This window comes from Dermacentor albipictus, chromosome 2 (genome assembly GCF_038994185.2).
Source record: "Dermacentor albipictus isolate Rhodes 1998 colony chromosome 2, USDA_Dalb.pri_finalv2, whole genome shotgun sequence".
NCBI lineage: Eukaryota > Metazoa > Arthropoda > Arachnida > Ixodida > Ixodidae > Dermacentor > Dermacentor albipictus.
In genome coordinates, this window is record NC_091822.1 from 111,350,445 (window position 1) to 111,365,822 (window position 15,378).

The following is a 15,378-nucleotide window of genomic DNA, read 5'->3' on the forward strand; positions in this document are numbered from 1 at the left end:
TTTATCGCTGTCGACCACAAAGGCAGACACGAGGCACACCTAATGAAGCACTCCGAATAACACACAATTGCATAGCCTGCAGCATGGATCCAAATGCATGTGATATTGGCGCAAAAGTGGGAGGCAAGGAGTAGACATGAAGGCGTGTGAGAGAAGTGACTGGCATCCAAATGGTTTGCAGATTGGAGAGCAAATGAGAAGGGGAGGGCAGTGGCTGCTTTTATAGAAGGGGTGTGGAGGTCATGGAAGACTACCAGATTATCGTGCTAGAAAGGGCTGCAAATGCGATGGCTCGAGTTTGCGGTTGTGTTTGTTGTGCTCAAAAAATGATTAGCCGCTCGTTGTGGGTATGCAGTGCGGATGTGAAAACTGAACGCTTTCGCAGTAAGGGCTCTGCATGATCACTGGGCAATTTTTTTTTCCCAAGGTGTACAGCAGTAAAGTTCGCAAAACAAGAGTTTTTCGGTGCATCGTTATTGACGACACTGCACCAATTCTGCGGTTTGAGTGTCGGTGTTTGCACACCGTTGTGTCAGTGTCATTGACAAATGTCCAGGAATGAAATTAAATGACCCTACCACGCATTTAGACTGTTTGTCTAAAGTTGGATGGCGCGAATTGAGCATGACCGGCTCGAGAAAATCACCGGGGCAACACCAGCTTGCGTTGACTCGCCATATTGACAGGCTGACTCGCCGCTGGAGACGCTCAAATTTTTCGCGTTGTCGAAAAGCTATCTGTCGATTTTCACCGTCAAAAGCGAAACGAGGCTAGAAGTGGCGTTTCATTGTGATGCAGGCCGATTATGGTGAGCAGCAAGCAAATTCCTAGACCGGCTTCCCCAAAGTTGTCTTCCAGATTTGTTAATGTAGCTCCTTGCATCGAACATGGCCCTTATAATCGGAGAGACAGTTCTTTTGTGCTTTCCGGCATGTTTCAGTGCCAGAACTGCTCTATAGAGTGGTAAAACATTGCTCATCGAGAGCACCCCATGGACTGCCACGGTGCAAGTCTGCCTCTGGTCTTTTGGCCACTTGTTGCCAGTCCAAGAGACCGCAGATTTCTGGCATCACAAGGTGTCGGGAAAACTTTACTTTTTGTGTGGACTCTATCCCGGGGAACACCGGCAATGCGACTGCGACTGAGAATAACGGTTCAGGCGCGCAGCACCATGGAATTTGACCGCTTTCGTTCGCTCCGCTGTAAACAGTTGGGAGTACTCGGCACTCCCTTGGTACCCGTTACTAGGTGGTCATCGGTCGTGGGTTTGGTACCTTTGTGGCCTGTTCTGTGCCTGCATGAGACTAATTCATCGGCGGTATTAATTTGATGCTGCATGCGCAAGAGGGTCGCCACCACTCCATGGCGGCGATGCCTACACTCGCCACTTCTCTAACCGGGCTAAACGCTTCGTGCACTGCATGCATGCGTTTGGATCGGGACTTGGAGAAATTTTGAATAAAGCGATTTCATTATAACGAGGGATTACTGTAATTTGTGTTGGACCATAGCAATAGGCACACACTATTCCCTTTACCTTTATAACCTATGGACTGGAAATCTGTTGCCCCGGAGTCCAACCCCTCGTGAGGCACTGCAGATTTTATTTATGAACTATTCGCAAAGCACTTTGACTGCTGCGACGGTAACCACTGGACGCCGACGAACGAACAATCAATTAGGCGAGTGAGCCTATGAAAGCTATAGCTTTGCTTTGCTTATCGGTCTGTTCACAACAAAAACACACTACCTTGTCCAGAAATTTCAACTCAAACTTGCGTTTTGAGGAGTCTGAATTTACTGCCAGGCGATCTGTAGTTGTGCTACAGAGCGGGGTTTAACATCCTGTTACTGCAAAGTGGATTATGAGGGATGCTGCAGTGAAGGGCTCTGAATTAATTTTCACCACCTGGGGTTCCTTAACGTATGCATGAAGCAAAGTGCAAGAGCGTTCTTGTACTTCGCCCCCATAGAAATGTGGCCACCGCAGCTGGGTATCGCACCAGCAACCTCGCACTGAGCAGCAGAATGTCACAGCCACTGAGTTGTCGAGGTTGGCACAAAGTGAACGGACTCACCTTCTTCTCCTTGAGCGTCTTGCAGGAGCCCTTCCCATAAAGCCTGAGTAGCGAGCCCCATGAAGAGATATGAGGATGCAAGCCCTGGTTGAAGAGTCAAAGAAGCAGCAGTGAGAGACGTACAAGAAATGTATAGAATGTACAACACTGCATAAGGTTTCTCGCTGAGCACCGTAAATACCTACGTACAATACGATGTTTTTATTCTGACACGTTAAAGTTGGACCCCATATTGTGTACGAAAGCAAACAATTTTCAGGCCGAATCTGCGGTACAGGTCCTTCTATAGCCAATATCATCATTAGGTTTACTAATGAGACGAGGCACTACCGCGCCATTTTGACCACCTTGTCACAATCAGCCCAACTGCCCAGGTCGGGACCAGGGAAGCAATGTTTAGGTGCTCTTAAAAGAAAAGTTACCTTAGTCGCTGAAAGCACGTGCGAATGTACCGCAGGTTCTCAAGTGTTTGGTGTTCATGAGGAACACATGATTTGAAACACACTCGATGGCACCAAAGATGAGTTTCTATAGGAGGACATCTCTGACAAGAGACTCTCTTCCGAAAGCGCAACCAATGAGCATGACTAAGGTACAAACAGTCATCAAATAATATGTTTATGTCGAGGGTTTTCAGCTCTGGTGTTGTCAATTTTCTTGACTTTCATTGTTGCTGTAGTTCCTTTCTTTTTTGAAAATTTTCACGACTCGTTTATACGTCACATAAAACGTTTCTTTTGCCCCCATTTTTACTGTCCCCAGATGTCATCTTGTCACATTCAGGTCTGTATTTTACAGGGGTCTTTATGGCAGTACATCTATGCAGGCACTAACTGCACTACAATGCACACAAGGCAGCATATAAGAGGGGAGGGGGGGAGGGGGAGCAACAGTAAATCATAATTTTTTTTCTTAAGTTCGAAATAGCCCAAGACGAATCAGATTCAGTGCACTTGTCCCAGTGCTCTATACATTGTTCACAACTTTACTGGGACTCTTGTGAACCTGTGATGGCGCTCAGTGGTCTCGTCATTTTCCTCTTTGACTCCTTTGCAGTTTAAAATTTCCCTGTAAGCTCTGGTTTCAGTCGTGGAAAAGAGAAACCGCAGAGGGCAAGATATGGGGGGCAGGGAAGGTGAGCCACCATTGTCATCCCATCATGCCACGCTTAGTCGGGCAGTGCCGCACACTCAGAGCTGTGCGGGCGGGAGCAACATTGTGGTACACAAGACACTCACCTCAGTTCCACAAATGGTGGGATTTCCTTCGTAACCATACATTCCCCAACCGTTTGGGTACTTCAACCTAAAAATGCTAAATGACTACCTGAAGTTGTGATACGAAGTTGAAATCAACAGGCTTCTTGATATCAAACCATTTTCCAAAAAAGGAACCTAACTCGATGCCCAAATGTTAATCGATATCCATCATCGCAGGACAGACGCAGACGGCAGCAGAGGCTCAAAAGAAACGCGACGAGCAGAAGAAACTTCATGTAAGGACACAGCTTGGCCAACTGATGAAGACCACAGTGTAGTACGTCCGCCTGGTGGCACGTGCAAGTATTATGTCCCACTTCGCCCAAGTGAAATAATTCGTGTTACTTTTGGGTTTCCCCTTTTGCAGTATCAACATTCACGCCACATACCCATTTTACACTTTTGATGGGACAAAAGTGCACCTTGGATGCTGCTGCTGCAACTAGCTATAAACGGGTGAGGTGGGAAGAGGCTCGGCTCCCAGTGCCCTCAATTTAATAACTGAACAAAGCAAATGCAAAGACAGACGACGTCTCACGGGAACACGGGGGTTATTACGAGAGGCAGCAAAGCGGAGAACACCAGATCAATTGGCCACACATGGTTCTTCATTGTGCACAAGCACTACTGCGTTCTTCTCCCATCGAAGTGTGGTTTTCTGGCTGCCTCAGTGAAAGAAACTCGCGCAGGGTAAGCCGCAGTAGGTGACCTAATTTGCAAAATAACTTAAGAAACAATAAATACAGTCGAACCTTGATATAAGAAAGTTGTGCTTGCAGCGAAAAATTTTGTTAAATTGCGAATTTCGTTAATTAGAGGTTTCAAAGTTTCAGCATTAAAAACAACTTCCAAAATTCCCAGAGCATTCCGGGTGGATAACATCTTCTTAGTAAGCATTTGTAAACAAATTGCAAGAAGGTCAGGCTATAATAGCGCGGTTATGAGCACCAGGGCGTGCGGTGCAGATCACACCGAGAGCAATGCATCGACGTGGCTCATGGCGTCTGAGATTTGTGTGTGTTGCGTTGAGCAACGCCATATATCTCGGATGCCATATCTGACCGCTCTTAGCGTCCTCAACCAGTGCCCACACAAAAAAATACGAATATTGTTCCTGAGGGGGAAAAAAAAAAAGTTATTTTCGCCTGAAAGGTGGAGCACTGATGACTATAGCAAAGAGAATACACGAAGAAGGGTTCGTAGTTTTGTCGGTGTTGCAAGCACTGAGGCAAACATCAACAATCTCACTCGGTGACCACAAACTCGCAGTCACAATGCGAGCTGGCGCTCCGTACCGTGCCTCAGAAACTTGAGATTGCGTGACCGCCAACACTAGATGCGCGGGAACAACAAAATAGAGGCACCATCCAATTTGGCTTGCCATGGAGAGATTACTGTACCTCCAAGATCGATAAGGCACGTGGGCCACGTGCATACGTATGCACAGGGAAGAAGGCAGATATGTATGCATTCCTCCTCCCCCCCCCAGCACGTGCTCCATCACGTTACTGCGCTTTCACTCCCTACCAATCCTTCTTGCGCAGAAGGAATCATCACTCATCAGCTCAAGTGTTTTTTCCGAGTTGTTTACTAACGCGACAAATAGCGCAACGGTGTTTCCTGCCAACCGCGTCTAGGCGTGGGTGCTTTGGCAGCAGTTTTGCCACTCAAACTTTTCAAGCAGGACGCTTGAAATAACTTTTGCCTCGGCCGACATAGTTTTTTGCTAGATTTACTAGCCATACAGGCTCCAAGTACACGATTGAAATGGCCGAACACCTTGTTAAATCGAAACTGCGTCACGCACAAGATTACTTCGTTGAATCGAAAAGAATAAATAGACAGTTTTCAATGGAACTAAGATCGGGAAATGAAAATAGTTCTTTAAATTGCAAATTTCGTTAAATCAAAGCTCGTTATATTGAGGTTGTGGTGGTGGTGAATTGTAGCAACAGGCGGGTTTAGCCTGGCGATGAAGGCCAACGTTTTACTGATCAAGGTTTGACTGCATGAGCTTTGGTATAACTTGTGCCTGCCTCAATCTAAAAAAAAAAAAAGAAAATCAAAACCGATTCTTTGGGTAGTGCCTTGAAATCCGCAAACTTCACAACTGAACTTTCAATATGCATTGTGCAACCACATGCAATGTATTTCCAATGCATTTTGGCATTAAAGTTGGCCAACATAGGCACAGCTATTCTATGCAGCGCGACGACAATGTTGCAAACTTGTCCCAAAGTGTTCTGTGTGTTCACTAGTAAAAGCTGAAGCCTCGACACTGCTGCGAATTTCGCTTACGTAAACAGCATGGTTACTGTATGGTGCAAAACGTGCCACGCTGGTGGGGCAGTGAATCTCTGCTGAAAATGTGGTGCAAATGTGTTCCGCGTGGTTGTTGCTCCAGGGAGTATCTTCACCGGCAATTGCCACAGGGGTCACACGAGCTAGTACAAGTGCTGACCAAGAAATGATGCCCGACAACCGGCGGTCACACCAGCAAGCACGACCTGCCCGTCACCACCTTGAAATGTATCGTGACTGGTGCTGTTTGAATCTGCTTGCACTATTACTTTCCATTTAAAATAATGTTAGCCTATTACAATGTCCTGCTCCTCCCGTTCTGCAGCTTTGTGACTGTAGTCACTGAGCTGAAAAATCGGGCAGCAAGCAAGGGACCTAAAAGAGTCACCTGTTGATCAATGCGACTACTCGTGACTTCAATTTTGTTACTAACTTGGTCGTGTGACTTCTTTGGCTCGTCAAGGTGAATGGCCTAATGAGCGATAAAATAATTCCTTCGATAACTGTCTTTCATTCTTCTCGCATGATGCACGACTCACCTGAAGAATTGCTTGTGATGCCCTTTGTTTCCCATCTTTCTTGTTTCTACAAATTACCTAAAGGGAAGAAAGTGCAAAGAGACAATGCATAAAATTATCGAGAACGGCCAAGACCTCTGTGCAGATAAAGTTAACTGCATGTTTTTAGCAGACAGTTTTAGTTTAGCGAACGCAGCTGTAGCGTATGCTATACTATAGCGTGCAGCGTATGCCACAGCTGCGTACGCTAAACTAAAACTGTCTGCTAACATGGATTTAGCTTACAAGTTTTTTAGTTTTAGTTGGCCTGTGAGATCTTCGGATCTCAGAGGCCATATGCCGTAGTTGTGGCTATCTCCCGACTGTGGCGATAGGTGGTGCTGACATCTCGAATGTTTCTTTCATTAGGCTTCGACTCGTTCGAAATGAGAAGTGGTTTCGAAAACACCACAAGGTTATCCATAATACTCTGTCATCGAAGCAGCCCGAGACTAAGCAAAAGTCGTTTACACAGTCATTTGTTACGAACGAAGTGAATTTTACAAAAGCAATGCCAAATTCTATTCGAAGCGGGCAGCCGGGACTGCCCCCATGTTTCACGCAAACTCTGCAAACCAGGCAAAGACGCTAAATCTGAGAAATAGTATGTGCATGCTGTACGCTATGGGTCGTTTAGCCATCTGCGCCATATACAGTGACGACCCGCTATATTATAGCGTACGCTAAATTAAAACTGTCTAGTGACCTCCTGGAGAGTAGTTTGTGCATTTTTATTATTAGAGTAATAATTAGTACTGATGAAAACTTTACAGCCACAATGTCGGTACAAGGTTTGAAGGACATATATGAAAGGATCCACTTCAGTTTTTTGAAATGCATGAACTTTTGCAGAGCACTTTCGTTTTCGCCAACCCTCTAAATAAAGCTTGTAACCCCTTTATAAAGGCCCAGCTGGCCTGCTGCTTATGCAACATAGCAGCCTTTTCTTTAAATGTGGAAAAAAAGAGCTATGCAAAAGACAGCACGTCGCAAACTGAATGTAGCATTTTCAAATGTGCTCTACGAACCTTGCACTGACATTGTGGTCATAAAGTTGATAATTTGAAAATTACTGAATTTTTTATACCTATTCTGTCAATAAGGGCACAAAAGATACTATTTTCTCCAAGGTGTTGTTAATATCTTGAATTAGTGTTGGACTAGAGTTTAGTGTTAGCTAAGATGTAATTAAATGAAACAATGCAATTCATTCAATTATGTCTCGTCCAACACTAAACTCTTCTTAAAAATTCTTGTGGCAGAATGCTCCCAAAATGACACCATAAAATATCCAGCGCATAACCAAAATTTTCGAGGGAGCCTGGTGAAGGGCCTTTCTTTTAACACTGCCATGAAATAAATCATGACTGGGTTCCCTTCGCAGCGGCAGATTGGTTCTTGTTTACGGTATGTGTGCTGAATTTTTGCTAGCTTGTGTCAAAAAGTAGGATTTTCTCAAAATAAAGGTGCAATGAGCACTCCACAAATAAAATTCAAGCTATGCCACATGATAACAGTGCTTACGCTAGCTGTGTGTTTGCCGACTGACATGATGAACTCATTTCGCTGATGCTTCATGTTTTTCATCTCCTGCTTGATTTCTGTGTCCCCCATGCCATAGTTCCTGCATGAAAAATGAGTTTGTGAGGTGATGAGACATTTCTACATAGCATTCAGTTGCTAAACATACAAAAATAAAGAAAGAAAGATAATAAAGGTAGAAACAGATGCAGGAATGTGACTTTTCTGAAGACCAACAGGTGCACAAATTTTGCGTTCGTGTTTTAAGCCTTTCAGAGCCAATAAGCCAGTACCGTATTTACTTGCATAATGATCGCACTCACGTAATGATCGCACCCCGAACTGGCCGCAGCAATATGTTGTGTGCCAAATCTAGCTAATGATGATTGCGCTTACCATCTGTCAAATGCTATGGAATGCTATGTGAACGACTCTTCCAAGGCATACCCAGCAGTCTGCACACACCAAACATTCTTAAGCAGATGCCCCATTTCACTCTTTTCATCACTTTCCGCACTTCCATGAAAAAGAAAAAGCTACAACCAAACTTGCCTTGGCTTTATTATTTGTAGGCTTTATAATGGTTGTCGTCAGCAACAACAACAAAAAAGGCGCCTTTTGATTCTTCTCGTCTGCACTCATGGGCACGCAACAAATCGCGAGCGGCATTGATAGCAGCCACGTTTACACTGATAGGTTAGAAGTGTACCCTATTCATATGCATGCCGACACTTGTAACACAACTAAGATATTCGCCCACCCTTAGCGGAAACGTGCTGTATAGACAAAAACGGCACCGAGAGCGGCGCTGCTGCGCCGGCGTTGAGAGCGCCGCATGCGGAGCAAAATTCTATTAGCGGTGGTACCCCTCTCCCATCTCTCGTTCGCGCCGCCTTGATTGCCTCCTGCACTGCGCGTGTTTGGGCACGTTTCGCGCCGCGCGCGGTGTGTGCGCGTGGACATTTCCTTCGGAGGGCGGTGTACAGTCTCTCTCACATTTAGGGGAAAACTCGAAGCGCAGCAGCTCGCGCAGATGCTCGAGGGGCGGGATCTTGAACGGCGTCGTCTGCTACGGCGGCGCACGCTGGCCGCATTGTCGAGAAACGTTCTACTGTCAGGTGCAGGGCGCTGATCACATCGTTACTGCGTGAAAGGAGCCGGTATTCTTTGCTAAGCGTTGCGCGACGCCCACTGACACGCCTCGAATGTAAGTTCATCGCTGCATGGCAGTCATAGACGACGTACTGATTCCATACATTCTTGACGGCCCGTTTCTGGAAGGCGACTATATATTCTAACGCGATAGGACGCCGATCCACACTGCTCGTGCTGTGCAAGAACTGCTAGAAGAGCGCGCAGTCACTCTCTTGGAGCGGCCGCCTCAATCCCCGGGCGCCAACATCATTTAAAATGTCTGGGGCTCGTTGAAAGTATCGCTGGCGCAACATCCCCTCTATCAGTCGCCCGAGGATAGGCTTCGATCCACCATCGTCAGTGACTGAGACGTGCAGCGAATGAACACATCCCTGATCAAGTCATTCTACACTTCACTGCCTTCCAGGGTGAGCGCTGTCATCGCTGCCGCTGGGGACATGACGAGATACTAACTGAAGTTCCGAGCGTGACGTGTCCAATTCCCCACCGGCGGGCAGGGTCTGTCTGGTGTAGCGAATGATTATCGAGAAAAATCACTTCCAGCTCATTGTCTGAACCTAAAACGTTCATTTAATCATGTCCGTTTGTTTCACCGTGTTCGACTCCCATTGTTGAGTGCTTTGTTTTCCTTTCGAGTCAAACAAAGACTGAGCACGTTGCGCGCACATCTTGGTGCGTTTTGTCGCTGCTCATTACGGTAGCACACACAGTGAAGAAATATACGTGCACACGCTCAGTACTCCGGCCCTTCGAAATTACAAATGAACCATGTTGTCAAAAGACGTTTGTGGAACTCCATTAGCGCCAATGAAGGATCAGAGTGTGGCGACGCACAACGTTTAGTAAAGAACATCAGCTCAGTTCCCGCAGTACCGATGAAATCGGTGCACTGCCCCTGACAGTACCACGCTTCCCGAAAATGCGGCCAGCGCGCGCTGCCGTAGCAGACGACGCAGATCACGACACCGCCCCTCAAGCGTGTGCGCCTGCTCGAGCTGCTGCCGCCGCACGACTCCATTGCTTGCCGCATCGCGATGCAATACGTTCCGAGTTTTCCCCTTAGTGTGAAACAAACTGCACACGCTATATTTGCCTTTAAGAAGATCGGTACGCTTGACGATTATTTTTATGGCTGCAATGCGGCGAAAGGGCAGCGTCTGCTTAACCATGTAAGGGACGCTGAGCAGGTAATTGGAAACGACATCGTATGTGCCGCCGGAAAAATCGTCAGCACATACGATGCGGCACATACATACGGCACCTACGAGCTAAAGTCATTTTTGCAGTTTCTCACATTATGTTTGCTACAAATCCGTGTTGTCTCTGATGACGACAACGGACTTCTATCGACACTGTGCGGAAATAAACAAGATATATCGCTGCATAGCACAAGTACGACATGCGCACACAACTACGTTGTTTATGCGCACACAACTACGTTGTAGTACGTCCCCTACAATATGGAATAGAGGCAGCAATGTAGACAGCTTGGTCATTTTTTAACAGTACTCAAGAGACGGAAGTTGAAAGTATTATTAATCATTCCTGCTTCAGCAATGCCGGCGCGACCAAGACGCGGGTGTGTATCGTCCAGTAACCCGATCGATCGGTGCAGTGGTGAAGCGGGAATGAACTCCGGTCATGTTCAATACATCATGCACATATTCAATTTCTCGGCACGCGTGAACTTCGGCTACTGCTAGCGCATACAACAGACGTGGTTTCCATTCTCAGACAGCGCACACACAAACGAAACACGAGAAAGAAGACAGGACAAGCACTCGTTGAACTTAAAGTTTTTGTATGAATAAAAGGATTATGTACCGAGTAATTATTAATTTCACGTGGGTTAGATATAGAAACCGTCATACACTCAGGAGTGATCAATAAACGATCTCGCTTCGTTTGCCAGATGTTTACTTCGCTCGGCGCACCGCAGTAATCCATGTCTGTCGTCTGCTTCTTTCGTACCATTTTCTTGTGAATCGGTATAATTTCACTGGTGGCATCAACCTTTTCATGTTTACATTGCTGTCGTGACAGTTAACAACACAATAATAATTTCCGGTCATCTGAAGAGGCGCCGTCGCAAACAAGAGACGTTTCGCGCGCAGCGCGAACTGAACGCGGGCGCGACCGCGAAGGGAAGCGGCGACGGAAACCTACACCTTCTCGCATGCAGCGCGCGCGAGAAAGCCTTCTCTCGTGCAGCGCGCGCTCAGCCTGGCCTCCTCTGGCTCAGCGCGAGCGAAGGGAACCGGCGGAAGCAAACCCCCGGGGGATTGGAAACCGTGCCGCCAGGGGAGAAACGGGCGCTGGCGTCTCGGGCGAAACTTGGCGTGCGCTCGTCTATTAGGATAGCAGTGAAGACAAATGCCACAGTTTCCGCAGCATGCCTGCCATGTGTTTCCATGTCACTGGCAGCTAAGCGCGCCCATCTCCATTGCCGTCGCCTCAAAGTGGACATGGCTATGTTATTGCCGCAAGCTTGCCGATATTAAAGATATTATTCATTACTGATACGAAAGAAACTGTTTCAATGCACGTAATGCACTCACAAGAAGAAAAAATGGCTGTGGCTTAGGTAAGGTTAAGCCCAGGATGCGAAGCATACTAGCCTTTATTTTAGTTGTTGAACCACTGTTTAGCCTGGTGAACTGCTGTTGCTTGGCTATATTTGGTTCGGCTAGACGAAGAAACAACTCATGCATTACTGCTGCGCCTTCAAGAGTGGAACGCGACAGCGTTCCCGTCGACCCGCCAAGGGGTGTGAGACAATGGGCTACAGGGCAGCGACTACGCGCCCCGCATTGGACGCGGTGAGCGTCGAGCAAAGCAGCGTTCGGCGCGGCAACGAAATGTGCGCCTGAGCAAGAGACGCACGCCTTAGAAACAGCTCGTTTCTAAGGCAACACCGCATTCACTAGAGGCGCTTTTGTACCGCTTTGAAGCGTCGTACTCGTGGCTCAGTGGTAGCGTCTCCGTCCCACACTCCGGAGACCCTGGTTCGATTCCCACCCAGCCCGTCTTGCAAGAGTTGAGCCAAAGCCACTTCTCCTCTGTCGTGACGTCACGGTGTCACGTGGTTTCATGGTGACACCGCCGCGCCTGAGGAGCTGGGTTGAGCTCTCGTAATATGCTTCGCAAAAAAGAAAATCTCGTTCGGCACGTTCGGCTTGCCCCGCCGGCCGCCACTTTTGTTTTGGTGTCCCACAATATTACAGCAGAAGCCGCCTGTTTGTTGACCTGTTGTCATCCCGCAGTAAAAAATGTGGGATGAAAAAACATGTTTTCTTTTCGCACGAAATTTAAGCCCCGTAATGATCGCACCCCTGAATTTGCGTCAATTTTTTTTTTACAAAGAGCGCGATCATTATGCGAGTAAATACGGTAACTGTTGGGGGACTCGGCCGCTTGCGACGCGGCTGCATGATGGCCTTGCGAAGGAGAGAGGAAACGATTTTCCACCATTCTTGACATGAGATCGTAAATTACTGGCAGCATGCAGTGCAATAATATTTGGCTCGCATGTTCACACGAGCCTTGTCTACAGATTGGCAACATTTTTTTTTATGTAAAAGAAATAAAACGTTGCAGTTTCCACAAGAAAGGCGAAGCATCGATTCCAACAGCAAATTAGTGGACTCAGGGTGTCTACCAAGTTGACATTTCGAAATTCCCCAAGTTTTCCAGGTTTTCCCTGAGCACCTTTGCGACATTCCCTGAATGAGCCAGAACTTTGCTTTATGTCAAGACAGGCTCACACCACGTTGCCCGATGCTGTCACTCTCTAGTAAGCTGCTGAAACAAAAAAATGACTTAATCCAGTTTGAATAGTAAGGAGTAATATCTATTTTATTTAAAAAGAAAACAGAAGGAAGGTGTTAGTAAAATGCACAGCGAAAGAAATGGTAAAGCCCATTCCAAATTGAGTCGAACATTTTCAAATACGAATGAAAAAGAGATGCATACATAAGTACATATTTTTTAATATCAGCTATTTCTATCAACTGATAGCAAGCTCATATGTATGAGGTCCTGAACTTTGTCACAACTAAGGTTCTCTCTCAGCAGCTGGGAAGTCAACCTCAACTGTCCTGACATACTCTCAGCCCGTACACAACATCTTAGTGTTGGGTTTCACTGCTTAAACAATTTATTTTGGTTTGGATGAGGGACACATGTGTCTCAGCGTCAGCGAACACTAAGTTTTTTTAGCTCAAGCTCCTTCAAAAAGGCGCCGGCACCCTTCCTTTCCCGTTAATTCCTCAGTGCGTCGGTCCTTTCTGTTCTCATCCTCCTTCTACCACGCTTTCACCACATGGATCATCGGAAGCATCTTTTTGGTCAGTTGTACAGTCAAGATTTGATTTTTCGGACTTCCGAGGGGCCGAAAAAAAAAAGAAAAAGAAAAACGGGCAGTCTGAAAAAAATTAATGCATGTCTTTAACTGCCTTTAAGGGCTAAAATTATCACAGGCACGCCTGAAAAAGCTCTGAAGGCCTACCAGTACGCTTATTAGGCATATCAGGGCTCGTACTGTGACAGGAGACGGGGTGCACGCATGTGTAATTAAGGAATACATACTATGTACCGTGACAATTGCCCCCTTCCCACGCTTGTTATGCTTCACCGCCTAACACTAATGTATTGAGGCGAAGCTAACTTTCGGAGACTTGCATTACGCAACGCGCTGTGCTCTGCGAGCTTCAAAGCCAATCGCGAGGATTACAAAGGCGGAGTCGGTGCCATTGGTGATAGCGGCGAATTCTTTCAATGAAAAACACGGCACCGCACGGCAAGAAGTGTAATAGCGAACATAGAAGCAGCTAGGCCTAATGTTGCCGCGGTGGTGGTTACGGCTGCCAGCGGATCTGCCTGCGAGAGTGCCGGTTCGAGGCGGCGAGATAATCAAAATAGCGGCGGTGGCGGCTTTGATTAATGCCATTTCAGACCTGCAGTCAAGGCAATATACATTGACTATATGGAGTACGTGGTGGTGCCGCATGTGGTGCCGCACGTGGTGGTGCCGCATGTGGTGCCGCACGTGGTGGTGCCGGGCATGTCCGAAAAATCGGGCGTCTAGAAAATCGGTCGTTAACTACTCTGGCAATACATCGTGCCGATGACACGGCGTCAATGACGATTCGTTGCAATTCCTCTATTACTGGAGCCAGCATTAACACGACTTTCGTTCCCTTTCAATAAAGTTACAGGTAATTTTCTCTGATGGAAGCACAAATTCCCTGAGTTTTCCCTGAGTTTTTCCAGACTGTTCAAATTCCCTGAGAATTCCCGGTTTTCCCGGTTGGTAGACACCCTGTGGACTGCTGTACAAAGTAAGGATAGTAAATTTATCAGCCGTACAATCTTGTAAACAATGGCTTACCGACTAAGTTAAGCATGGTGTCACGCGTGCACAAGCAAACGTGAACATATCTCGCTCGATGACCACACACTTGTGCTATCAGAACGCTGGAGTGAGGATGTGTGGAAGCAGCAGTGAGCGAAGTGACCTTCGCGCTGCTTCTCGCTTCAGTGCAAACTAAGCAGCGAGAACGCAGCACGCACGAAGCTACCAGAACTTGGCGGCGCACTCTGACTTAACTGCTTGTTTAATAAATACTAATGAAAAGAGACAAAGATGCATGGCTACCTTTTGAGGCACTCCAGAAGAATCTGGTAAGGAGAAAGTTGCCCAGTCTTCGCACAAAGGTCATTTACACGGGGATCTTCCACTTTGATTTCATCAAAGAACTGCAAGGAGGGAAAAGGACAAGCTATTACTACATCTCACCCCACCTTACAAAAGCACAGTTATCAAATGAGTCAAAACCAGCAAAGCAGGCTTACCTCAAGATGTTACTAACACAGGTGAATACTTATGTAATAAAAAAACATCCATGCTAGATAAACAGTGCCGCTTGCTAAACTAATTACCGACGTTCATTGAAAAAATACACACGGCTGTGTGGCACTGGCTCCCAACCAAGCAATGCATGACTCCACTGCACTAAAGTTACCCAGAACATATAGGCTTTCTTAGCTATGCAGATTTCTTTCAACATTGTTGTTCGGCTCTATGGGGTACAAACCAGACTGGAGCAGGGTTCATCGCATAAAATAACGCTCATAGAGGGAGCTCTATGGACCTTGAACATTTTCCATGACTGTCCTTGGTAAAACAAGAAATTCCACGACAATCCCATGGCCTTTCCAGGTCCTTAAAATTTCCCCGACTTTTCCAGGATTTCAAAGTCTTCCAGGTCACTAGACACCCGGACACATCACAAACTTAATTTGGCATCATCACTGATGTAATAATTAAAAACACTGGTGCAAAACTTGACTGTACTTTTTGGCAGCGACAAGCTGTGCTAGCTTGGATATGCTTTTTCTGATCCTTAGAGAGTACAACTTAACTTGCAAAACTAGGGTGTACAGCCAACAGGAAAAGTTAGCCAAGGTCCATGATGTAGCATGCCAGTGCAGCAGCGATCCACATAA

General features: G+C 46.6%; 1 protein-coding gene across 1 annotated transcript in view; it reads right to left on the bottom strand.

Moving 5' to 3' along the window:
* The window catches only part of pasha (partner of drosha), a 50,054-nt gene that overhangs the window by 10,472 nt on the left and 24,204 nt on the right, over positions 1-15,378 (bottom strand). Inside the window, exons 11-14 of the mRNA XM_070533860.1 lie at positions 14,528-14,628; positions 7,720-7,819; positions 6,178-6,234; positions 2,079-2,162 (exon numbers count right to left, since the gene is read on the bottom strand). Coding sequence (XP_070389961.1) covers positions 2,079-2,162; positions 6,178-6,234; positions 7,720-7,819; positions 14,528-14,628 — 342 coding nt within the window. The remainder of the gene's footprint in view (positions 1-2,078; positions 2,163-6,177; positions 6,235-7,719; positions 7,820-14,527; positions 14,629-15,378) is intronic.